The sequence below is a fragment of the Podarcis muralis genome, chromosome 4 (genome assembly GCF_964188315.1).
Source record: "Podarcis muralis chromosome 4, rPodMur119.hap1.1, whole genome shotgun sequence".
NCBI lineage: Eukaryota > Metazoa > Chordata > Lepidosauria > Squamata > Lacertidae > Podarcis > Podarcis muralis.
Genome location: NC_135658.1, coordinates 1,041,884 through 1,068,943, shown reverse-complemented (window position 1 = coordinate 1,068,943; position 27,060 = coordinate 1,041,884). Strand labels below are relative to the sequence as shown.

The following is a 27,060-nucleotide window of genomic DNA, read 5'->3' as shown; positions in this document are numbered from 1 at the left end:
TCGCCCCCCCTTCAGAAAAACATTGACTCCCCCAAAATCTCCTTCTTTAAACAAAGGAGTCCCATTGCACAACAGAGGAAACATCTGCAAGTGGTTTTCCAAAGCTGGACGAGGAGGTGGACTAGCCCCCCCCCCAAAAAAAAGGTGGGAGAGAAAGGCCAGGGATAAAGAGAGGGATCCCAGCCCAGAGTCTGGCTGCTGCATTGGGGACCAGTTTCCCAGTGTCTCCCAGGGCAGCTCCCCACGGAGGCCACTGCAGCAATCCCCTCGCACCCAGAGCAGGGCATCCCAGGACCACATCCTCTCTGCCCCAAAGGGATTGTTGCTGGCAAAGCAGCCGGAAATGGGCGCTGCTACTCACTGAGCCTCCAGGGACCTGGGCATCAAGGGCTGTGTGTGTGTGAAGCTATCTAAGAGAATAATTATTATTATTATTATTATCATTATCATTATTATTATTATTATTATTATTATTATTTCCTGCTTATATTTAAAGGGAGGTGTCTTTGTCCCCGCCCACTTGGCCCTCAGGGGGTTGGCCAGAAACATATCTGGCCCTGTTAACGGAAAAATCTGAGGGCTCCCTTGGACAAAAAGTAAAGACACCAACCAGGATAACTTGGAGCAAATCAGCAGCCTGTAGGCTTGGCCTTTATTGAACTGTTGCAACAGGGTATTCCCTTCACTTGCAGGAGAGAGGAAAGACCCAGAAAGATGGTGTGCCAGACCTTATCAAAACTTTTGAAATTCCCCTCCTCTAGGTCAAGCCCACCCCCAGAAACATCATGCGTACATTACAGAAAGGAGGGGTTGAGGGAGGAGTTGTGGTGGTAACCTGAGTGTCCTGTCACCTGGCTGGTTCCCCCTTTCCCCCTCCCCATGAGTACTTTCCAGGTGACAATGGGGAGTTTGCAGTTTCCTGCCCCCAGAGGGAAGATCTGATCATTGTCCTTTGTTTCAGTCTGTGGTGAATCCACTGTTCTTTGTGATTTTGATTGTCTTCTGTCTGGGATTATCAGGGTTGACATAGCAACTGGGCAGGGCTCCTGTGGATGTGCTGGGATGGTGAAGGGATTATGGCTGACCAGAAACCAAGCCACCCCCCTCTGATAGTCCTTGTCACATGGAGTAAAAAATGGAACAGTGCAAATCCGATGTATGGTTGATTTTCTATGAATTTATAACAGAAATGTGGCGTATGTAGTGTGTGAGTGTGAGTGTGTGTGAAGTTTGTGCAAACAGAATGATTGGGGTGGGGGGTGGGGTTCCTGCTACAGCCCTCAGAGCAAAGAAAAAGGGACCCCACCCAGGAGTCTGCCTGGAGAGTGGCAGAGAGTCCAAGTGCAAGAAAAGGAGACAGAAGCAGGGGAGAAATGTGCCCGGAAGTGGGGGTGGGGGGAGCAGCTCCTGAGGACCCCCAGGTGAGGATCCCCACTAGAGCCAAGCATCCATTTTTCACAAGATGCAAATGACTCCTTTGTCAGTCAGTTCCAAATTCATGCATTTACTTTACGGAAGCATTTAATGTTTGATGGATTACTGTATTTTAATATTTTGTTGGAAGCCTCCCAGAGTGGCTGGGGAAGACCACCCACATGGGTGGGGTATAAATAATAATAATAATAATAATAATAATAATAATAATAATAGATGTTGTTGTTGTTAATTGAATTGATATACCACCCTTCATCAAAAGATCTCAGGAACATTGAAAACATAGAACTCATAAAAAGTACAGTGGTACCTCAGGTTACATACGCTTCAGGTTACATATGCTTCAGGTTACAGACTCTGCTAACCCAGAAATAGTACCTCGGGTTAAGAACTTTGCTTCAGGATGAGCACAGAAATCATGCTCCGGCGGCACAGCAGCAGGAGGAGGTCCCGTTAGCTAAAGTGGTGCTTCAGGTTAAGAACAGTTTCAGGTTAAGAACGGACCTCCAGAACAAATTAACTACTTAACCCGAGGTATCACTGTATACAAATGATAGGTAAAGGTAAAGGTACCCCTGCCCGTACGGGCCAGTCGTGTCCGACTCTAGGGTTGTGCGCCCATCTCGCTTAAGAGGCCGGGGGCCAGCGCTGTCCGGAGACACTTCCGGGTCATGTGGCCAGCGTGACGAAGCTGCTCTGGCGAGCCAGCACCAGCGCAGCACACGGAAACACCGTTTACCGTCCCTATTTATCTACTTGCACTTTGACATGCTTTCGAACTGCTAGGTGGGCAGGAGCTGGGACTGAACGACGGGAGCTCACCCCGCCGTGGGGATTCGAACCGCCGACCATGCGATCGGCAAGTCCTAGGCACTGAGGTTTTACCCACCTCTATAAAATTTACCCTATAAATGATACATCACCTTAAATCCTTTAATCAGGTGAGTTTTCTCCTTTGGAAAGAGGCAGGTGGAATCTCCACAGTTGCTAATAGAATAACGTTGAAAGGCTAGTGAAATATGGGGAACCCAGAGCACCTGCTTGGCATGCAGTGTTATTATTATTATTAATTATTATTATTATTTACTGGAAGGCAGGAGCAGCCAGGCTGATTCCCATCACATAAATCCCTTCTGGTGCCTCCACATTTTGCATTGAAAGCTTCCCTCAAGGAGGGGTAGAGTATGGTTACCAGATTTTTCTCAATGAATCCAGGGACACTCCCCCCCCCCCCCCAAGCTGAGTAGCAACAGGGAGTCAGTAGTGGGGATGGTGAGGCAAAAGACCCTGGCTCCCTCTCCTTCTGCCAGAAGACCCCCTCCCTGCTTGTCTCTCAGAGCCCAGAGACGTCTGACAATGGAGGAGCAAAGGCAGGCTGCACTGTTGGATTGCTTGAACCCCAGAGTGGAGGGGACTTGGAAAGCTGTGGGGAGCCAAGGGACTTCACTCTCAGCAGCTGATTTCGTGAAGGAAGACCCTGACATGGAATTTGACTCAATATCCATCCAGAGCAGAATTCCAATGTATAGTTAGCAGAGTGAAACCTAAACACGTTATAGGATTCCCAAAAATAGACCAGAGGCAATTGTATTTCATCCAGCAGAGCTTTACTGCTATTGAAGGCAAATGAGCATCAAATCCAAAACATTCAGGATTGGCCCTGTCCATAAGAAATCCAGTTGCAGCAGCCTTAACCTAAACTTACCTAAATTTACCTAAACTTATTATAAGTCTAAACCTTAACACTTAACCTTAACACATACTATGTACAGAACACCAGAAGGAAGAGAGAGAGAAAGTGAAACCCAGGCTCCTTCTGGCCTCTTCTTACAGTCAGCCTGACCTTGACAGAAGAGATGACAGAACCACTTTAACCCAGCTGTACTCAGCTGCTCTGAAGGAATAACCCAAACACCAGGAACTTTCTGCTTGTTTCTTTGACGCAGAGAAGCTTCCTGAACCCTCTTGAATGAGTTAGTATAGGAAATATCAATATCAGATTCATACTTTCTGCACTAAGAAATGCAAACTGACAGACCCTCCGGGAATGAGCTGCTCTTCTCATTAGGCCTGAAACTCAGCCAAGTCTGTGAATATCGTGTTCTTGCTGATAAAGAGTTAACTCCAGCTGTGAACTGTGGGGTTTCCTGCCCAGATAACTCTGTGACACCAGAGTCCAGTGTCCAGTTCACTGGGTCCAGTGTGCTTTGAAGACGTTTCTGTTTGTTTCACAGACGAGGAGCAGGCGTTGCTGGATCCTGACCAGAGAGCTCTGCATAAGGACGTCATGGAGGAGAATTGTGGGATCGTGGCCTCTCTTGGTAAGGCTCCCTGTGGGATCATCCTATCTGCCTGGAAATTCAAAAAATACCTCTATGTGACGAACCTCATATATTTTCACAGAGCTCAACAGCGCCCCCTCCAACACCTAGGAACCTAACACCCCCACAATAAACCTTGAGCAGCAAATTACACTTTTTTCTTATATATATAATTTTTAAAATTGTTCTCCATTTAATGTTGTACATTCGCATCATCATTATCCACTACACCACCCTGGCTCTTTAGAGCCTCAACTTCCTTCCCTCCGGCCTCAGATTTCAAAATTAATATTTATATCATTGCAATTTGTACATTTTCCAATTCCTATTACACTCATTACAGAATGGCTCAAAATTTAAATATAGAAAGGTAGAAAATTTCTCATTACAAGTCTTCAGACAACCCTGCTAGTGATGTTAATTGCTTACAATAATCTTTCAGATATCGTATAAATTTACTCCAACCCTTTTGGAATCCTTAAGTGTGCTGGTTTTGAATTTTTCCTGTCAGTGTCATCAGATATGCAAAGTCCATCATTTTCATCTGCCAATCTTCTAACAGAAATTCTCACCATGTCAATTAATACTTAGTTTGGGAACCTTTAGCTTTAATTCTGGCCTTACAACACCTTCCCATGGAGTGAAGCAAGTTTTTTAGTTCTGCAGCTGTAATAATGTGAAACCAAGATGGAATTATTGCCTCTATTAATTGGGCTTTATTGCTGGGTTGCTTCTGACTAACAAGTTTCTTTAGTCAGCTCCAAAGATTTTTGATTGGGTTAAGGTCTGGGCTATTCCCAGTCCATTCCAGCAGTGGAATTGATTCTCTTGAAACCACCTTTTGCACACAGCAGCAACATGACATGGAGGTGAATCCTGCTGAAATAGAAAACAAACAGATAAAAAGGTTCAGTATCTGGGAAAAGATCACATGCAGAACGCTTCAGTTTGCGCTCAAGTATTTCATTTATGTATTTTAGAGCATTTACATTCCCTTTGATGACACAAATTCGTCCCACATCTTTTGCTCACATATTTCATGCCATTAGTACCAAGCAAGGAGATTTGGGTCTCATCACTCCAAAGAACACTGTCCCATTGTTCCGCTGTCCAGTTACCAAGGGTTTTAACCCAGTTTAATCTTTTCCACCTTTGCTTGAGAGATAATGGCTTTTCCCTTGGAATTCTAGCATTTAGACCAGTCCTTGCACTCAACTTCACATTACGTTGCGCCATGTCATCTTGTAGACACCCAGATGATTTTCTTCTGTCACGTTCGCAGTCTCTCCATTCTTCGATCATCACTTGCTGTTGTGCACCTTTTCCTGACTTTACCAGTCTGATTTTGTAGTGACTGAGTCCCCTTAAACCTCTTCAAAAATATAGCTTTTGTTACATTTCCCCCAATCTTCCTTCTAATTTCTCCATAACTATAGCCTTGTTCACTTAATAGTACTATTTTACATTGCTTTATGGTTGACCAGTCAACTCTTTGTGCCATTTTAAATTTTTTATCATGTTCTGCAAACTCGCTAAATGAAAGAACACAAAAGAACCAACAACAACTTGATAGCAATCACATAACACACTGACAAAACAAAATAAAAAAATTCCTTCCAGTAGCACCTTAGAGACCAACAAAGTTTGTTATTTGTATGAGCTTTCATGTGCATGCACACTTCTTCAGATACCAGCTCCTACCAATAACAAACTTAGTTGCTCTCTAAGGTGCTACTGGAAGGAATTTTTTTATTTTGTTTCGACTAAAGCAGATCAACATGGCTACCTACCTGTAACAGTGACAAAAGTCATCCTAAGCAAGTTGTGCTTCCTTTTTCTGGTTATTTTGCTATAACCTTTGATTGAATTCACATAATTGAACAAACTTTGTTGCATTATGTCAGGGAACTGACATCGGAGCTAGAGGCTGAGGGAAGGCTCTCAAATGATGCTGGAGAAGGGCCCAGCAGGGAGAGGGGCAGCTCCGCAGATGGGGAAGCAAATCAGCGCAACACCAGGGATATAGAGGGGCTGATGGGGGAATCGGCGAGAGGGCTCCAGGACTCTTCACTGGACACCAGCGGGGAGAGCACGGGTCCTCCGCTACCCACGCCCTCCCTGCGCAGAAGACTTCCGCGCAGAGAGAGTAGGAGGAGACTGGGTGTCAAACAACTTTTATGTTGGAAAAGATTTAAGAAACGCCCACTGACGGATTCTGCTAGTGACTGAGGCAGCCACGAATTGAAGGGCTGTCCAGACAGAAAGGTTTAACAAGGCAACATAGCCAGGAGAGGTGGCAACTTATGCACGAGCAACCCCATACTCATTACACATTACATTCTTGATTAAATTATCTTTCCTTTTTTTATATAAATATTTTATTAAGTTTCACAATGGGAAAAAAACATACAAAAACAAAGAAAGTACGAAGTCACAAAAAACAATACAATACAAAAATGCAAACACTAAACACATCAAAAGAAAAAAAGAAAAAAGAGATAAAAACACATATATTAACAAAAAACAAAATTTTTCCTCTTTCTTAATTTCTCATCTTCAATTAGCTTATTTTCCCGACTTCCTCACATCTCCCATTCTTGTATCCCTTTTTAGAAATTAATTCAGCAAATTCATATCCTATTAATTTATCTGTTGTTAATCCAATCTTACATTTTACTTTGTTGCTAAAGCCCCTGCAGTTCATTTCAATGTCCTTAACATTCATAAATTTTACAATATTTCTGCAAATAAATTTTAAATTTCTTCCAATCTTCCTCCACCGTCTCCTCTCCCTGGTCTCGGATTCTGCCAGTCATTTCCGCCAGTTCCATGTAGTCCATCACCTTCATCTGCCATTCTTCCAGGGTGGGTAGATCTTGTGTCTTCCAATGTTTTGCCATGAGAATTCTTGCTGCTGCTGTAGCATACATAAAGAAAGTTCTATCCTTCTTTAACACCGATTGGTCCACTATGCCCAGGAGGAAGGCCTCTGGTTTCTTCGGGAAAGTATATTTAAATACCTTTTTCAGTTCATTATATATCATTTCCCAGAAGGCCTTGATCCTTGGGCACGTCCACCAAAGGTGAAAGAATGTACCTTCAATCTCTTTGCATTTCCAACACTTGTTATCAGGCAAATGATATACTGTATTTTTTGCACCATAACACTCACTTTTTTCCTCCTAGAAAGTAAGGGGAAATGTCTGTGCGTGTTATGGAGCGAATGCCTACGGGTGGCGGGGGGGGGGGAGGAGATCTGCTGCAGTCGTGAGCAGAGGATCCATGGTTCCCCTTCCTTCCCTCCTCCGTGGCTCGCTTTGAAACAGCAAAGCGGGAGAAGAGCCGCTGAGTGGGGAGGAGAGAGGGACAGAAAGCCTGCTTGCTTTAAAGGAGCAAAGCGGGAGAGGAGAGGAGCCGCTTACACGAGTGTAAGCGGCTCCTGTCCGGTTTGCTCCTTTAAAGCAAGCAGGCTCTCTGTCCCTCTCTCCTCCCCACTCAGCTTGCTAAATAGCAGCAAAGTTTTTCAGCTCGCTAAGCCAGGGATGAGCGGGGAGGAGGGAGAAAAGCAGAGCCTGCTTGCTTTAAAGGAGCAAAGTGGGAGAGGAGAGGAGCCTTCTCCCCTTAAACCCCTCTTCTGCATTATTAGCAGCATCCTTCTCCACACACCCCACGTGTGCTCCTTGTCCCTTGAGTACTTTTCCTTCCCTCCCCACTTAAAACCTGGTTACAAAGCACGGATCCACATGGATCCTCAGGATTTTTGCACTGGGTCACCCCAAATTCAACATCAGATCAAATAGCATGTCCATGGCTACATCTTGCACCAAAAAAACCACGCACGCACTGTTGCCTGGGGCCGCAGTAGTGCAAAAACGTGGTTACAAAGCATGGATCCACATGGATCCTCAGGATTTTTGCATTGAGCTACTCCAAACTCACTGTCAGATCACATGTCTGTGGCCACAGCATGAACCACAAAAATCATACATCCACTGTTTTGTTTAGAATATTTTTTTTCTTGCTTTCCTCCTCTAAAAACTACGTGCGTGTTATGGTCTGGTGCGTGTTATAGAGCGAAAAATACGGTATTTTTGCAAGCTTGACTGGGGTCATGTAGCACCTATACATCATTTTCATAATATTCTCTCTTAAGGCATTACATGCCGTAAATTTAATTCCGGTGGTCCACAACTTCTCCCAGTCAGCAAACATAATGTTATGGCCTATGTCTTGTGCCCATTTTATCATTGCCAATTTTACTGTTTCTTCCTCAGTATTCCATTTCAACAGCAGATTATACATTCTCGAAAGTGTCTTTATATTGGGTTCTAACAGTTCTGTTTCCAACTTTGATTTTTCCACCTGGAAACCAATTTTTTTTGTCCAAATTATAAACCTCTCTTATTTGAAAATAGTGTAACCAGTCTCGCACCTTCTCTTTGAGTTTGTCATAACTCTGCAATTTCAATTTATCACCTTCCTGTTCTAAAATTTCCCAGTATTTTGGCCAATTAGCTTCCATGTTGAGTTTTTTCAAGGCCTTCGCCTCCATAGGTGATAGCCACCTTGGAGTTTTACTCTCCAAAAAGTCTTTGTACCTTATCCAGACATTAAACAGTGCTTTTCTGACAATATGGTTTTTGAATGCCTTATGCGCTTTTATCTTGCCGTACCATAGATATGCATGCCACCCGAATACATTATCATACCCTTCAAGGTCCAAAACATCAGTGTTCTCAAGAAGCAGCCATTCCTTCAGCCAGCAAAAGGCTGCTGACTCATAATAAAGTTTTAAGTCTGGCAGGGCAACCCCCCCTCTATCTTTAGCATCGGTAAGAATTTTAAGTTTTATTCTGGGCTTTCTGCCCTGCCAGACAAATCTAGAAATATCTCTTTGCCACTTCTTGAAACAGTCCATCTTGTCAATAATTTGCAATGATTGAAATAAAAATAGCATCCTCGGCAATACATTCATCTTAATAACAGCAATTCGACCCAGCAAGGAAAGCTTCAATTCGTCCAAATTTCTAAATCTTTTTTCACCTCTGACCAGCATTTCTCATAGTTATCTTTAAATAAATTTACATTCTTGGATGTCATGTTCACCCCCAGGTATTTTACCTTCTTTACTAATGTTAGATCTGTTTCACTCTGAAGCCTCTCTTTTTCTATCGGTGTCAAGTTTTTCTCCAAAACCTTAGTTTTTAGTTTGTTTAATTTAAAACCTGCCACTTGGCCAAATTCCTGGATTACTTCTAAGGCCCTCTTGGTGCTAGGTATCGGCTCCTGTAATGTCATAACAAGATCATCTGCAAAAGCTTTAAGTTTATATTGTTTAGCTCCGACCTGAATACCCTGAATCAACTGGTCCCTTCTAATCATGTTTAGGAGAACCTCCAGGACAGAAATAAAAAGCAATGGGGAAATTGGGCAACCTTGTCGTGTCCCTTTCTCTATTTTAAACTCTTCAGTAACCATATTATTCACTATCAATTTAGCTTTTTGTTCGGAATATATCGCACCTATACCATTTTCAAAATTCTGTCCAACCCCCATCCCCTGAAGATTTTTCTTCATAAAACTCCAAGAGATATTGTCGAAGGCTTTCTCCGCATCCACAAAGATCAAAACTACTTTTGTATTGATGTTCACCTGCAACATTTCTAGAATATTAATAATATTCCTCGTGTTGTCCGATAAATGCCTTCCAGGGAGAAATCCTGCCTGGTCTTTGTGTATTATTCCTGCCAAAACTTTTTTCAATCTTCTAGCCAAAATATCAGCAAAAATTTTGTAATCCACATTGAGTAGGGATATGGGGCAATAGTTCTTAAGTTGTGTCTTCTCAGACTCAGTTTTCGGTATGAGTGCGATATAAGCTTCTTTTCACTTCACAGGTGCCTTTTTCCCTTCCATAATTTCATTACAAACCTCCTTCAATGGTTGAATTAAACAATCTTTCAAAGTTCTGTAGTACTTGGAAGTTAGTCCATCAGGTCCTGGAGATTTACCTAGTTGCATATTTTGAATTGCGCCTTCCACTTCTTGTTCGGATATTTTATAGTTCAGTAAATCTTTATTCTCTTGAGAAATTTTTTGTAATCCGTTGGTATTCAAAAATTTGTCAATTTTTGACTCCATCTGCGGCCCTTGTGTGTAAAGTTCTTTAAAGTATCTCTGGAAGCAGCTTATGATCTCCTGTGGCTTCTGAATGTTTTTTCCATCCACTTCAAGATTAGTGACTGTATTTAGTTTTTGTCTCTTCTTCAACTGCCATGCTAGCAATTTTCCACATTTGTTGACTGATTCGAAGGTTTTTTGTCTCATCTGTTTGACTTTCCATTCAATGTCCTGATTTATCAATTTCATGTATTATACTTGATATAACTTAATTTCTCTCAAGATCTCTTGGGATTTTGGTTTAACTCTAAGTTTTTTCTCTCCTTCTCTTATTTTCTCCAAAATCTTCTCCTTTTTTTCATTTTGGAATTTCCTCTTTATTGCATTTTGTTGTATCAAAAACCCTCTCATCACAGCTTTGCTTGCGTCCCAGATTGTTCTTTTTTCCACTGTAGTCTTCAAATTTATCTCAAAATAGTCCTTTATGGTTTTTTGGGCCTTCTTGATAGTTTCTGGATCTCTAAACAAGGCGTCATTCATCCTCCATCTGAAGGGTCCAGTCACTGTTGATTTCATTTCCATCTTTACAGGGTTATGGTCGGAACATGTTTTTGGGCAGATTTCCGTTTTGCGGATCTTGGGAGCCATTCCTCTAGTTATCCAGATTTGGTCAATCCTTGTCCAGGTCTTTTGGGCTTCAGAGAAAAAAGTCCCTTCTTTTCCTAGGGGGTTCTTAGTTCTCCAAATGTCAATTAAGTCCATATTGTCTGTCATTTCAAAAAAGGTTTTCGGTAGTCTTCCGTCTTTTGTCACCACTAGTCTTTCTGACTTATCCATATTTGTCGATACCACTCCATTCATATCTCCAAGCATAATGATGTTTAAGTCCATGTAGTCCAGCAATGTCTCATGCAATTTCTTGTAAAATTCTGATTTCCCCTCATTTGGTGCATATATCCCTATTATCAGAAATTTCTCACCTTGAAATTGTATTTCAATAGCTACATATCTTCCTTGATCATCTTTAAATACAAATTTAGGTGATAGACTTTCCTTTGCATAAATCACCACTCCTCTCTCTTTGACTTTGTCTGATGAGATAAATTCTTGTCCTAATCTTTTGTTAATTAACACTTTTCTATGTGTTCTGGTCACATGGATTTCTTGTAAACATATCAAGTCCAATTTTTCCTTTCTCAACAAATGAAAAAAATTTTTCCTCTTGTCCGGGGAATTTAGACCTCTAATATTCCAAGTTAATACTTGCAGAGACATTGTGAAGTTATTCTGCTTCTCCCCCAACTGCTCCCAATGTTTGTTCTTGATCTGTGGGTGGTATTACTTTTGTTTTATCCTCCAATGTTGGCTTTGTTAGGTCCAAAATTCCTGGCTTCGGCCTTGATTCTCTGTTATCCGCTTCCTTATATAGGTCTTCCTCGTGAACTTTCAAAAACTTCTCTTTATCCTCTTCCGATTTTATCTTAACCATTTTCCCTTTGTAGGTAAAGGACAGCCCTTGGGGAAATTCCCACCGGAAGATGATGTTGTTTCTTCTTAGCAGGGTCACCAGGTCTCCGTATTTCACTCTAAGGTCCAATAAATGTTTCGGGATGTCTTTGTAAATCTCTATCCTTGATCCTTCTATTTCCAGTGGTTTCTGGTAGTGTAGGCCCAATATTTTGTCTCTCTCTTCTTTAGATCCAAGGGTAATCAGGCAGTCTCTTACCTTGTTCTTCCTTCCCTCTTTATTTCCTCTGCCAAGTCTGAAGGCTGTCACTATCTTAAAGCCTTTCTCTGGATCAAGGTCCCAAAAGTCTCCGAATTCCTGCGTAAGGAATTCAATCAAGTTACCTTCTTCCAATTCCGGTACAGCTCTGATCCTCAAATTAGCTTGTTTATCTTTCAATTCCAATAAGGACAGTTGTGCCTTGTGTTCTTCTATTTGCTTGTTAATTGGTTGCAATTTTCCTTCTACCACCAGCACCTTTTCTCTGGCTTCCTCAGCAATTTTCTTTGTCAATTTAGATTCCTGAACCAGCCTGTCAATGGCCTGCGTATTGGAGCTAATGGTTGTAGTGTTCAAGTCAATTTTAGCTGACAGTTTATCCAAAGCTCCAAATATTTTGTCTAAAGATGCACTTACGGTAAGTTTTCATCAGCACCTGTACTTTTTAACACAGTCTGTCCAGTGTCCTCTTTTTCTACAACAGGAGGTGCTACTACTGATTGTCTTCTTTGTTGTTGTCTAGTTTTGATTCTTGTTGGCTGTGGCTGGGGCTTATCCTGATCCATTGCTTTGTTATTCAACAGTTCAAGGTCATTTGCGCAGTTCAAATTCCTTTCCGATGAGAAAGTTTCCAGACCTTGTAATGAAAAGTCCCCAGCTATATTCCAGGCCTCCTCTAGGGGGGTACTTTTGCAACAATGTTACTTTCAAAGCAATTTTCCAAAGGCAGTCCTGTCCTGCTTTCACTTTTCAATAGAAGGCAACAATTACAGAAATTTCTTCTAATTCCAACTGCTACAAAGAGTCCCTTCCAAGAGCAGAGTAATTTCAAACAGTTACAAATCTGTATAAACGGTGCAACACTTTCTTATTGTCTCTGGCAGACCAATATCAGGGATTAGGCAGTGGTCTCTCTTTTTTTCCTCCAACTTCTTAAGTCTCAAGTTCAAAGGCTTCCCTCTCCCCCTCACTTCAGGGGGGGTTCTTACATCCGGCATTAAAATCTGAGTCTTTGTAATTTAGTTTCAATAGCTTTAGCTTTAAAGGTCTTTGCTTTGCTTCTTTCGACAAGAGCGGAAGACGGACTTCCTTTTTGCGTCTTTCCCGCTTCAGAGCCAAGTTCAAAGTCTTTTTTCCCAATCAGAGGTAATCCAATCCTCTGATCTCCCGATTTTAAAAGATCTTACGGGTTGAAGTTTGTAAGCGAATCTTCAAAGGAAAGAGTACAGCGCTCTCCGGCAACAGCTGTGCGGCTTCACTCCACGGAAGTAGCAGTCAACACTCAGCGCCGCGCCACCCCTGCTTCGCTCCGGAGCCCCTCGCGGGGTTCCTTTGACAGTTGGGGGGCGCTTCTGGCGCCCGCCGAGTCCCATGGCCGCAGGCTTTCCCCGCCTGCGGTTTTTTAACGGGTCCCCGCTGCGCCGTAGCGGTAAGACCCAGTTTCCGCGGAGCTTCCCCCTCTGGCTTAGAAGGAGACCGCCATTGCCGTTGGCAAATTATCTTTCCATTGATAAATAATTTCACGATATTACTCCAAAAGAAGTGCTGTTATGAGCCGGTGTTATGAGCCATCAAACCTCTGAAATACACCTTCCCCCAAAAGGCTTCCACAATTTTACCACTGTTGTTGTTTAGTCGTGTCCGACTCTTCGTGACCCCATGGACCAGAGCACGCCAGGCACTCCTGTCTTCCACTGCCTCCCGCAGTTTGGTCAGACTCATGTTTGTGGCTTCGAGAATTTTACCACTACTGTATATCAAACAAAGCAACATTCAACAACCCATCAGAATCTAATAATAAATACGTTGGTTAATGACACACAACAAAGGTAATGAACATTCACCCAACTCCCTTCAGTTCTTCATTTGTTCCTGAGGCTCTAATCCCTTTTTGTCTCCATTGCAGATTGTGATGAATTGGAAATCGAGAACAAAGGTGACCACAACAACATCCCCAGAGAGGAGAAGCCACGGAAAAATTTGGAGTGTTCAGAGAGATGCAGTCACAGCTCCCATTCTACATCCCATCAAAGAAATCTCATTGGAAAGAAACCCTATCAGTGCATGGAATGTGGAAAGAGCTTCAGTAGGAGTTCCTCTCTCACTTCCCATCAAAGAATTCATACAGGGGAGAAACCCTATCAGTGTGTGGAATGTGGAAAGAGATTCACTGAAAGCTCCTCTCTTACTTCCCATCAAAGAATTCATACAGGGGAGAAACCCTATCAGTGTGTGGAATGCGGAAAGAGCTTCAGGAGGAGTTCCCCTCTCACTGCCCATCAAAGAATTCATATGGGGGAGGAACCCTATCAGTGTGTGGAATGCGGAAAGAGATTCACTGAAAGCTCCTCTCTTACTTCCCATCAAAGAATTCATACAGGGGAGAAACCCTATCAGTGTGTGGAATGCGGAAAGAGCTTCAGTCATAGTGCATCTCTCACTTCCCATCACAGAATTCATACAGGGGAGAAACCCTATCAGTGTGTGGAATGTGGAAAGAGGTTCAGTCATAGTGCATCTCTCACTTTCCATCACAGAATTCATACAGGGGAGAAACCCTATCAGTGTGTGGAATGTGGAAAGAGCTTCAGTCGTAGTGCATCTCTCACTTTCCATCACAGAATTCATACAGGGGAGAAACCCTATCAGTGTGTGGAATGTGGAAAGAGCTTCAGTATGAGCTACAATCTCACTTCCCATCAGAGAATTCATACAGGGGAGAAACCATATCAATGTGTGGAATGTGGAAAGAGCTTCAGTCATAGTACATCTCTGACTTTGCATCAAAGAATTCATACAGGGGAGAAACCATATCAGTGTGTGGCATGCGAAAGGAGCTTCAGTCAGATCTCCCATCTGACTTCACATCAAAAAATTCATACAGGGGAGAAACCGTATCAGTGTGTGGCATGCGAAAGGAGCTTCAGTCAGATCTCCCATCTGACTTCCCATCAGAGAATTCATAGAGGGGAGAAACCCTATCAGTGTGTGGAATGTGGAAAGAGCTTCACTAAGAAATTCTCTCTCACTTCCCATCACAGAATTCATACAGGAGAGAAACCGTATCAGTGTGTGGAATGTGGAAAGAGGTTCAGTCAGAGCTCCCATCTCACTTCCCATCAAAGAATTCATACAGGGGAGAAACCCTATCAGTGTGTGGAATGTGGAAAGAGCTTCAGCATGAGCTCGGATCTCACTAGGCATCAGAGAATTCATACAGGGGAGAAACCCTATCAATGTGTGGAATGTGGAAAGAGCTTCACTGATAACTCCTCTCTCACTTCCCATCAGAGAATTCATACAGGGGAGAAACCCTATCAGTGTGTGGAATGTGGAAAGAGCTTCAGTCACAGCCGCAGTCTCACTTCCCATCAGAGAATTCATACAGGGGAGAAACCCTATCGGAATGTGGAAAGAGCTTCAGTATGAGCTACAATCTCACTTCCCATCAGAGAATTCATACAAAGGTTGGAAAAACCATTATACAGCTTTAGGAACTAGGCAAATCAGCACCTTTTAAACCAGGCCTTTGGCTGATTGACATGTAATGTCCTTTTCAAATGTGGTGGGGAGGGGGTTTACAGATGTGTATTGTGTTTTTATATTGTGAATTGGAAACAGTGAGAGTACTTGATGTGGAGAGGACCCAAGAGGAGGCGCTTAATGCAATTGCCTTCTTACAGATGAAGGAACGTGAGAACCAACTGAGAGTGAGAGGCACACCTCAATTGGAACAAGATAATCTTAAGGATTGGCTAATTGAGGAGTTTGCAGCCTGCTGGGATCTGGAAAAAGACAAGTTAAGTCCCTGGATTGAGATGGCCTATAGGTTTGGGCCTAAGAAAGATTCAAAAGTGGTATATGACTGTATACTGGTTTTCAAGACAAAGGAACAGAGAGACAGGATTTTGAGCCTACATTACAAAAAAAGTCTGAAGATAAAAGACAAGTCAATTGTTTTGTTCAAGGAGATTCCAAAACACTTTTTAAATTTAAGGAACAACTACGTGGACCTGGCTGGAGCTCTGGGAAGGAAGAATATCTTCAGGTGGGAGTTCCCAGAGGGCCTCTCCTTCAAATTTCAAGGAAGGAAACAAAGAATTAAGACCGTTGAATAAAAAATGAGGGTTTTTTTGGGGGGAACGTTGAGGAACTTGGATTGGATAGTCCACAGGCATCGGGGCAGGTGCGGGAACTCACAAGATGGCACTGAGATTTACTCTTGGAATGTTAACGGCTTGAACTCACGACTAAAAAGGAACCAAGTATATCATGTGTTAGCAAAACAGAATTTGGATATAATTTGTCTGCAAGAAACTCATGTCACCAGATTACATAGAAAAGTACTTCAGAATAAGAGACTTGGACAGGAATTCATTTCATCGGACAAAGTGAAGAAAAGAGGAGTGGTCTTACATTAAAGTAAAATGGAATCATAAAATGTTGTTTAAAGATGAGGAGGGAAGATATATTGCAGTAGAAGTCAAGGCACAAGGCAAGAAATATTTGCTCTTAGGAATACATGCACCAAATGATGGCAAAGCGGAATTTTTTAAGAATCTGGAAACAAGACTTCTGGATTATATGGATTACAAATTGATTTTGATAGGAGATTTGAATGGTGTATCAACGCTTATGGATAGAACACAGAGATAGAAAGTTATGAATTCTGGCAGACTACCAAAGGTCTTTTTTGAAATGGTGGACAAATTTGATCTATCAGACATATGGAGAGTGAGAAATCCAACAGAAAAAGCCTTCACATTCTATTCCGATGCAAATCAATCATTCTCAAAAAGTGACTATTTATGGATATCCAGAGACATTGTTCCCAGAGTAACCAAAGTTGAAATATGCCCAGACTCTGATTATAATGCTGTGTTATTGGAAATGAAAATATTTCTGCAGGGATCCTTCAGATGGAGAATGAATGATGATTTGTTGAGGAATGAACAGACGATTGGGAAAGCCTAAAAGACTCTTAAAGATTACTTTGAGACAAATATGAATTCTGAGGTGGAAACAAGAGTCGTTTGAGATGCAAGTAAAGCGGTGATGAGAGGATTCCTCATACAACAAAATTTGATTAAGAAAAAGATACAGAATGAAAATATAGATAACATTTTGTCTCAATTAAAAGATAAAGAGAAGAATTTGAGATGTAACCCAATGAACCTGCAGATCCAAAAGGAAATTAAAGCTTTACAGATTCAGTATTCCCAGATTATAAACCAGGAGATGGAATGGAAAATAAGGATGATGAGACAAAGGAATTTTGAATCTGCAAATAAATGTGGAAAACTGCCTGCTTGACAATTAAAAAAGAGACAGAAACCAAGTACTATTACTAATATTGTATCAGAAGGAAAGTCTGTGGAGAACCCTGCAGAGATAAGAAGATGCTTTCAGAAGTATTATAAACAGCTGTATAAAAGTGGAAAAGAAGATAAAGATAAAATTGAGCGATTTAAATGGATTGCAAAAAATTCCCTAAATGAAAAGATCCTGCTTAATAGACTGATTACAAGACAAGAGGTTGAGAATGCAGTAAATCAGATGCAGCTAGGCAAAGCACCAGGGCCAGATGGTTTGTCAGCAAAGTACTATAAGACCCTGAAAGACTGGCTTATTCAGCCATTGATGGATGTATGCAACAAGATATTAAGAGGGGACAAAGCACCTGAAACCTGGAAAGAAGCTTTTATAATCCTGATGCCAAAACCAGATCAAGATAGGTCCAACGTGAAAAATTATAGACCAATCTCACTACTCAAAAGCGGATTACAATTTTTTTGCTAACATTTTGGCCAATAGGTTGAAGAAGGTCTAACAGATCACAAGGATCAGGCAGGATTTCTGCCTGGGAGACATATGAAAGGTTGGGTGTTAAAAAAACAACTCTAAAGCCATGTTCATGTTTATTGATGCTGAGAAGGCCTTTGATAATGTTTCATTGAGTTTTATGAAAAGGAATTTAGACAGTATTGAGGTTGGACAAGAATTCTTAAATGGTATTAATGTGATCTATTTTGAACAAAAAGCTAAAATTATAGTTAATAATGTGGTTTCAGAAGAAATTAGAATTGAGAAAGGAACCAGGCAAGGGTACCCACTTTCCCCTCTGCTTTTTATTTCGGTCCTGGAGGTTTTGCGAAATATGCTGAGAAAAGAGGAAGAGGTTAAAGGAATAACAGTAGGCTCTAAATAATCTAAGTTAAAAACCTTTGCTGATGATCTGGTGTTAACTTTAGAAGACCCAGACTCCAGTGCAGTGAAAGCACTGGAGCTGATTCAGGAGTTCAGACAAGTAGCAGAATTCAAGTTAAATAAGAGCAAAACCAAAGTGTTGGGGGGGAACTTAGATAATGAGGAGAGAAAAATACTTCAGGAAAGACAGGCATTGTTTTTGTGAAGAAAGTGAAATATTTGGGTGTGAATTTATCAGTGAAAATTTTGAATTTATATAAGGTAATTATAAGAAACTATGGAGTGAAATTAAGAGAGAACTTGAGATCTGGTCAAATTTAAAATTGTCATTAATGGGCCGAATATCGGTGGTTAAGATGAATGTATTGCCAAAGATGTTTTTATTCCAAGCTTTACCAATTATTGACAGTGTTAGACATTTTAAAGAATGGCAGAAAGCATTGTCTAAATTTATCCGGCACGGGGAAAAACCTAGAATTAAAGATAAAATATTAACAGATGCAAAAGAGAGAGGGGGATTTTCCCTGCAAGATTTGAAGATTTATTTTGAGGCGGCAGCTTTCTGCTGGATTAAGGAATGGATTCAAATAGATAATGCTGATGTGTTAGATTTGGAAGGATTTGACAATGTATTTGGTTGGCATGCATACTTATGGGATGACAAGATATTGGCTCATAAAGGTTTTAAAAATCATGTAATTAGAAAATCTTTATATAATGTATGGATAAGATATAAAGCTCTCTTGGAAAGGAAAAGTTGGAAAGTTTGCTGCATGTACTGTATTAAAAGAAATATTATGAAAATGCTGTATAGATGGTACTTAACCCCAGTGAAATTAGCAAAGGTGTATCATACAAATGATAACTTGTGTTCGAAATGCAAAGAAAAAGAAGGTACTTTCTATCATATGTGGTGGACGTGTCCTAAGGTGAAAGACTTCTGGGAAAAGATATATAATGAGTTGAAAAAAATGTTGAAAAATACATTTATTAAAAAACCAGAAGCCTTTCTACTTGGAATAATAGGACTGGAATTGCCCAAAAAAGATGTCAGACTGTTTTTGTATGCCACTACAGTGGCAAGACTTTATTAGCCCAAAATTGGAAATCGCAAGAGATACCAACAATAGAAGAATGGCAGATGAAGATGTTGGACTTTTTGGAGCTGGCTGACCTGACTGGAAGAATCCGTGACCCAAAAGGAGACACAAGAGGACTGGAAGAAATTTAAAGACTATTTAGCTAAATATTGTAATATAAGATAAAGAGAAATTTCTTGGAAGGGATAATTAGGCTTGGGGGTAGAATAAGGATTAGAATATTAATAAAGGAGAAGTTAGTAAAAAAAAGAAGTTAATATTATTAGAAATATGAATGTGGAGAACTGCTAAACAAGTGATATAATGAAGTTCAGGTAGAGGGGATTGAAGGAAATCAGTTATCAATGAAATGAAATTAGGATTTGGAAGTAAAAATTCTTCTTCATGTGTTTTTCTTTGTTTTTGTGTATTGTGATGTTTTTCTTTTTTCTTTTTTATGTGATAAATGTGAAAGCCAATAAAAAAAAATGGGGGGGAGAGAAAGAGAAGGACAGGAAAGTCCAGGAGGATAATAAAAAAGCAGAGTTTCCCTCAACTATATTATTGTACTTAAGTGCAGTTTCATATTTGATGTTGATATTTGACTTTTTGTCTAATAAAATTTGAACATTATATCATGAATTTGAACATTATATCGTGGAACATCAATGGTTTGAACAATAAGGTAAAAAGGCATAAAAGTGAGCGTATCTTAAGAAAGAAAAATTGGGACATCATTGGTCTCCAGGAAACACATATAGCAAAGAAACTTGAGATAGTTTTGATAGATAAGAAATTAGGAACAGAATACATAGCTTCAGATGTTTCCAAAAAGAGAGGAACAGTTTTATATATATATATAAACAAAAAGATAGACGCAAAAATCCTACTTAAAGATGACGAAGGAAGAATATTAGGAATACAATTGACAAAAGGCAGAGAAGAAATAATTTTGGTGGGTGTATACGAAGGGCCGTCTTAAGCATATCTGGCGCCATGGTGCAAAGATCCCTCCGGTGCCCCTCCCCCCATTCCCCAGAGTTCATGACCTTTTATAAGGGGAAGGAAACCCCAAAGTTGTTGACTTTTTTAGGAAAGGTTCTCCCTAATAATAATAATAATAATAATTTATTATTTGTACCCCGCGCATCTGGCTGGGTTTCCCCAGCCACTCTGGGCGGCTTCCATAGAAACAAAAAATCCACTAAAATATCACATGTTAAAAACTTCCCTGAATAGGGCTGCCTTAAGATGTCTTATGAATGTCAGGTAGTTGTTTGTTGCTTTGACATCTGATGGGAGGGCGTTCCACAGGGTGGATGCCACTACCGAGAAGGCCTTCTGCCTGGTTCCCTGTAGCTTTGCTTCTTGCAATGAGGGAACAGCCAAAAGGCCCTCGCCGCTGGACCTCAGCGTCCGGGCAGAACGATGGGGGTGGAGACGCTCCTTCAGGTATACTGGGCTGAGTCCGTTTAGGGCTTTAAAGGTCAGCACCAACACTTTGAATTGTGCTCGGAAACATACTGGGAGCCAATGTAGGTCTTTCAAGACCGGTGTTATATGGTCTCGGCGGCGCCCCAGTCACCAGTCTAGCTGCCACATTCTGGATTAGTTGTAGTTTCCGAGTCACCTTCAAAGGTAGCCCCACTTAGAGTGCATGGCAGTAGTCCAAGCAGGAGATAACTAGAGCATGCACCACTCTGGCGAGACAGTCCGCGGGCAGGAAGGGTCTCAGCCTACGTACCAGGTGGAGTTGGTAGACAGCGGCCCTGGATACAGAATTGTTTTGTTTTGTTTAATGATATTTATTAAAACAACAGAATTTTTTTTAAAAAATACACAAAAAAGACAAAATTACAAAAAGAGAAAAAACAAGAAAAAATAAAAACAGAAAAAGACAAAGAAAAAATAAAACCATCAATTCCAAATTCTCCAAATTCCATTACCTTCTTTCCCTGACCTCCTCTCCCTCCCATCTCTTGTGTCTTGATTAATAGTTGTCACAGCAAATCCTTTCCATAGTTCATAATATTTTGTCATTATGTTATCTTACTCTATTCTCATTTTATCTTATAAAAACAACCTTAAAGCTTAAAACTTAAATCTTTTTTATCAATTTCTCAAAACCATTACCCTTTTACCAAATTCTTTAAATATTTTAACCAGAGCCAAGTAATTTCATTTCAACATTTCCCCCACATTCATAAATCTTTTCTGGTAGTGATAATATTAAAAAAGAGGTTCATTCCAATCTTCTTCCAACGTCCCCTCCCCCCGGTCCCGGGGTTGTCAGTCTTTTTATCCCCCCCCCCCCATTAGTCTGGCACATTAACCTGGTGCCTTTATATCCGAGGCCTTTAAGTCTCTTCCATGTCCCTTTCGCAGCTCTTCTTCATATTTTCCTTTCAGTCGCGGGAACACCAACCTTGTAGTGTTTTTGACCCTTTCCAACAAATCAGCCCCTTTCACATAGTCTGAACTAAGCTCCATGTGATATTTTAAAGCATGTTTCAGATTCCCTCCAAGTTTGGAAGTCCCAACAGCTCCAAATCTCTGGCGGCCCATTTCCAGACTCGGAAAGTCCAAACCTCCCAACATAGGGGGTTCAATCCAACCCCCCATTTCTAATTCAATCCAAACTTTATCTTTCCAAGACTGGTTTTTCCCAAGTTCATTTATCAAGACCAAAGGCTCATTTGCCTGCTGGGCCGAGAGTCCCTCCATCCCTGGCGTCCCAGATTCAATAAGATCCTCTTCTTTTCATTGTTCTGTCATGACACACTCCTGTTTTAGTTCCTGAATGGGCTCCTTATGATTTTCCACTGCCTGGTCAAAGGCACTGGCAGCTTTTGTTATAAAGTCCATCTTCTGACTTAATTGATCCAATAGGGCACTTATGTTGCAGAAAGCACCCAACAGTGCTTCTAACGGCATTGTCCTGGAAGGTCACAGAATTCTTTCCCACGATTAGAAACAGTAAACAGTTGCAAGTTCCCAGGTTACAATTTCACAGCTCCCCTCTAGGGGGAGAGACTTCTGATAGTTCTTTCCCTCGAAAACACTGGGAACAAAGTTTCTTCTTTAAAATGTTCTGTCCGTATATATTTTTTTAAAAGCGAAAGGAAACAATGGAGTCACAATGTTTCCCTCCTTTTAACTATCTGTCAAAGCATTTATTTCTGGTCGATGAGCTTCAAACGGCAAATCTGACACCCCGCTCCAGGGTCAGGACGGTGGAAAATTACTTTAATTTAACTTTATTTCCGCAGGTTTAAACAAGTCAATAAAAAAGTCCCCCTTCTCCTGCTTCCGAAGGGGGGTTCCGCTATTTTAAATGGTGAAAGACGATCCTTTAAAAGATATTTTTAAGGCTCAAGTTTACGTTATCTTTGCTTTGTTGTAACGCAAGAGGACGGAAGGGTGACTTCCTGTTTAACACTTTCCGTTTCGGTACCAAATTGGGGTCAATTTTAAAGTCCAGATTCCTTTTGTTTCGCCAATACTTGTTTGTAATCCAGATATTTAACGTTCCAGTACTCACGGTTAGTTCTTTTCAGTGCCAAATTGTCCCAGGAAAAAGGCAGCGCTCTCCGGTAACGGCTGTGCGGCTTCGCTCCACAGAAAAAGCAATCGACTCACAGCACCGCGCCACTTCCCCCTCTTCACTTCGGAGCCCGTTTCTGGGCTCCTTAGTGGGTTGGGGAGGGCGCTAATGGTGCCCGCCGAGTCCCACGGTCACAGGCTTCATCCGCCTGTGATTTTCAGAAGGGTCCCTGCTACGCCGCAGCGGGAAAGACCCGTTTCTTGCAGAGCTGGTCCCTCCAGTTCAGAGGGAGTCCGCCATCATCGGAGGCGCCACCCTGGAAGTCCCCTGGATACAGAATTGACCTGCGCCTCCATGGACAGCTGTGAGTCCAAAATGACTCCCAGGCTGCGCACCTGGTCCTTCAGGGGCACAGTTACCCCATTCAGGACCTGGGAATCCTCCACACCAGCCCGCCTCCTGTCCCCCAAAAACAGTACTTCTGTCTTGACGGATTCAACTTCATTAGCTGCCATCCATCCTCCAACCGCCTCCAGGCACTCACACAGGACCTTCACCGCCTTCACTGGTTCTGATTTGAAAGAGAGGTAGAGCTGGGTATCATCTGCATATTGATGGACACCCAGTCCAAACCCCCTGATGATCTCTCCCAGCGGCTTCATATAGATGTTAAAAAGCATGGGGGAGAGGACGGAACCCTGAGGCACCCCACAAGTGAGGGCCCAGGGGTCTGAACACCCATCCCCCACCACCACTTTCTGAACACGGCCCAGGAGGAAGGAACAAAACCACTGTATGACAGTGCCCCCAGCTCCCAGCCCCTCAAGACGGTCCAGAAGGATGTTATGGTCAATTGTATCAAAGGCCGCTGAGAGATCCAGCAGAACTAGGAAACAACTTTCACCTTTGTCCCTAGCTCGCCGGAGATCATCAACCAGTGCGACCAAGGCAGTTTCAGTCCCATGATGAGGCCTGAATCCCAACTGGAAGGGATCCAAATGGTCCGCATCCTCCAGGCGTGCCTGGAGTTGTTCAGCAACCACGCGCTCAATCACCTTGCCCAAGAATGGAAGATTTGAGACTGGGCGATAGTTGGCCATACTGGCCAGGTCTAAAGATGTTTTTTTAAGAAGCGGTTTAATGACCGCCTCTTTCAGAGGATCTGGGAATGTTCCCTCACAGAGGGAAGCATTCACCACCCCACGAAGCCCATCGCCCAGTCCTTCCCAGCTTGCTTTTATCAGCCAGGATGGGCAAGGATCCAGGAGACAGGTGGTTGGTTTCACGCGTCCAAGCAGCCTGTCCACATCCTCAGGGGTAACGGATTGAAATTGATTCCATGCAACTTGACCAGACAGGGCTCTAGCACTCTCCCGCCCCAGCCCTGCTCCCATGGTGATGTCTAGCTCCTTCCGAATATGAGTGATTTTATCTGCAAAAAACTTTGCAAAATCGTTGCAGGAGATCTTGGGGTCTTTACAAGGCCCCGGTGGTAAAGGTGGTTCCATTAAATTGCGGACCACCTGAAAGAGTCTCCTGCTACTATTTTCTGCAGATGCAATAGAGGCGGTGTAGAAAGTCTTCTTCGCCGTCGCTATCGCCACTTGGTAGGCTCGACGTTGAGCTCTAACCTGTGTCTGGTCAGATTCAGAGTGAGTTTTCTGCCACCGACGCTCTAGGCGTCTCAGCGATTGTTTCATCGCCCTCAGCTCCAAAGAAAACCACGGGGCTCCATGCAATCGGAGAGGGCGCTTTGGAGCCAGACAGTCGATAGCCCTGGTTAACTCCGCATTCCAGTGGGCCACCAGGGAATCAGCTGAAAGGCCATCAACATGGGATAAAGCATCCCCTACCACTCTCTAGAAACCATTTGGATCCATTAAGTGGCGGGGGCGGACCATCCGAATTGGTCCCACCTCCCTGCAGAGGGGCAGGGTCGCGGAGAAGTCCAGTTGCACCAGGAAGTGATCTGACCATGGCACTTCTTTTGTTTCGCTTTTACTTAGTGTCAGATCACCAACATCCATAGAGGTAAACACCAGGTCCATGGCATGTCCGCAGCTATGGGTTGGGCCAGACTTATTCAGGGACAGCCCCATGGAGGCCATGCTTTCCACGAAGTCCCGAGCGGCCCCTTGTAAGGTCGTGTCGGCATGGATGTTAAAATCCCCTAGGACAACCAAACTAGGTGTCTCCAGGAGAACATCCGCCACGACCTGAAGCAGCTCGGGCAGGGAATCCTTGGTGCAGTGGGGAGGTCGGTACACCAAAAGGAATCCTGTACTGCCCCTATTGCCCAACTTCCAGAACATGCACTCAGAAAACTGGGTCTTCCCAATAGGACGCCTGATGCAAGCTAATGACTTCCTAAAAATCACTGCAACCCCCCCTCCCGGCCCACATGACCTGGGTTGCTGTGCGTAAGAGAAACCTGGTGGGCAAGCGGTGGCAAGGACAGGCCCATCTGCTTCCTCCAACCAGGTCTCTGTCACACATGCCAGGTCAAATCTTCCATCCACAATCAGGTCATGGATGGCAGTGGTTTTATTCATCATTGACCTGGCATTACACAGCAACACCTTCAGGTCATGTGGGTTTCCCCTGTTGATTCCAGTATCCATTCGGTCAAGGCCAGACCCGGAGGCAGGGATAGTCTTCAAACAATGACTAAACCTGCCTCCTCGGTAATGACATGGTCTGGTCTTAGCGTAACTCCTCCTCCTGCCCATGATCACCGAGATCGGATGTCCCAGTGCTTCCCCCCTGTGGAACTGACACCACACTTACACATTATCTCTGCTTGGGAAAGGAAAACAGGAAACAAACAAACTTTTTAAGTTGTTCATTAACAATGCACATATATACAACACCTCCACACACACACCCCAGTTTTTTTAAGACAAATTATCTTATTGTGTAACACCTTGTTTTTAGCAATGTTGATTTCTTTTTAAATTCAGATTTTTTTTAAAAAAACACACACAACAAAACCCTAAATGACTGCAAAAATTTAAAACCATCCAAGAGACTCACAGCAGAGCAGAGCCAGAAATTATAGATAAAGCCTAAATCTGGCAACAGACAGGAAGGGGTCCCCCCCCCCTTAACCTGGTGTGTGTGTTCATGTATGCATGTGTAAAAGAGAAAGAAATCTATAAGCAAGTGATGCTATGCAGCAAGAACTAGCTAATGTGATCTGCACAGAAAACAACAGAATGGGGCCCCAGCCAACACGATGGCTGGGACAAGTTCCACAGGGGGGGAAGCACTGGGACATCCGATCTCGGTGATCATGGGCAGGAGGCGGAGTTACGCCAAGACCAGACCATGTCATTACCGAGGAGGCAGGTTTAGTCGTTGTTTGAAGACTATCCCTGCCTCCGGGTCTGGCCTTGACCGGATGGATACTGGAATCAACAGGGGAAACCCACATAACCTGAAGGTGTTGCTGTGTAATGCCAGGTCAATGATGAATAAAACCACTGCCATCCACGACCTGATTGTGGATGGAGGATTTGACCTGGCATGTGTGACAGAGACCTGGTTGGATGAAGCGGATGGGCCTGTCCTTGCTGCCGCTTGCCCACCAGGTTTCTCTTACGCACAGCAACCCAGGTCATGTGGGCGGGGAGGGGGGGTTGCAGTGATTTTTAGGAAGTCATTAGTTTGCATCAGGCGTCCTACTGGGAAGACCCAGTTTTCTGAGTGCATGTTCTGGAAGTTGGGCAATAGGGGCAGTACAGGATTCCTTTTGGTGTACCGACCTCCCCGCTGCACCAAGGATTCCCTGTCCGAGCTGCTTCAGGTCGTGGCGGATGTTCTCCTGGAGACACCTAGTTTGGTTGTCCTGGGGGATTTTAACATCCATGCCGACACGACCTTACAAGGGGCCGCTCGAGACTTCGTGGAAAGCATGGCCTCCATGGGGCTGTCCCTGAATAAGTTGGGCCCAACTCATAGTCATGGACATGCCTTAGATCTGGTATTCACCTCTAGTGACGTGGGTGATCTGACACTAAGTAAAAGTGAAACTAAAGAAGTGCCATGGTCAGATCACTTCCTGGTGCAACTGGACTTCTCCGCGACCCTTCCCCTCTGCAGGGAGGTGGGACCAATTCGGATGGTCCGCCCCCGCCACTTAATGGATCCAAATGGTTTCCAGAGAGTGGTAGGGGATGCTTTATCCCATGTTGATGGCCTTTCAGCTGATTCCCTGGTGGCCCGCTGGAATGTGGAGTTAACCAGGGCTATCGACTGTCTGGCTCCGAAGCGCCCTCTCCGATTGCATGGAGCCCGGACAGCCCCGTGGTTTTCTTCGGAGCTGAGGGCGATGAAACAATCGCTGAGACGGCTAGAGCGTCGGTGGCAGAAAACTCACTCCGAATCTGACCGGACACAGGTTAGAGCTCAACGTCGAGCCTACCAAGTGGCAATAGCGACGGCGAAGAAGACTTTCTTCGCCGCCTCTATTGCATCTGCAGAAAATAGTAGCAGGAGACTCTTTCAGGTGGTCCGCAATTTAACGGAACCACCTTTAACATCGGGGCCTTGTAAAGACCCCAAGATCTCCTGCAACGATTTTGCAAAGTTTTTTGCAGATAAAATCACTCATATTCGGAAGGAGCTAGA

The 27,060-nt window shown here is 43.0% G+C and overlaps 1 protein-coding gene across 3 annotated transcripts in view; it reads left to right on the top strand.

The window, feature by feature from the left end:
- LOC114589761 (uncharacterized) overlaps positions 1 to 27,060 on the top strand; it is a 498,312-nt gene that overhangs the window by 84,392 nt on the left and 386,860 nt on the right. Inside the window, exon 1 of one of the 3 annotated variants that reach the window (XM_077927918.1) lies at positions 1,322 to 3,755. The exons of the other annotated variants lie outside the window; for them this stretch is intronic. Within the exon in view, the coding sequence (XP_077784044.1) occupies positions 3,722 to 3,755 (34 nt within the window). The 5' untranslated portion in view covers positions 1,322 to 3,721. Of the gene's footprint in view, positions 1 to 1,321; positions 3,756 to 27,060 lie in introns of those variants that run through there. 3 annotated transcript variants of the gene reach the window in all.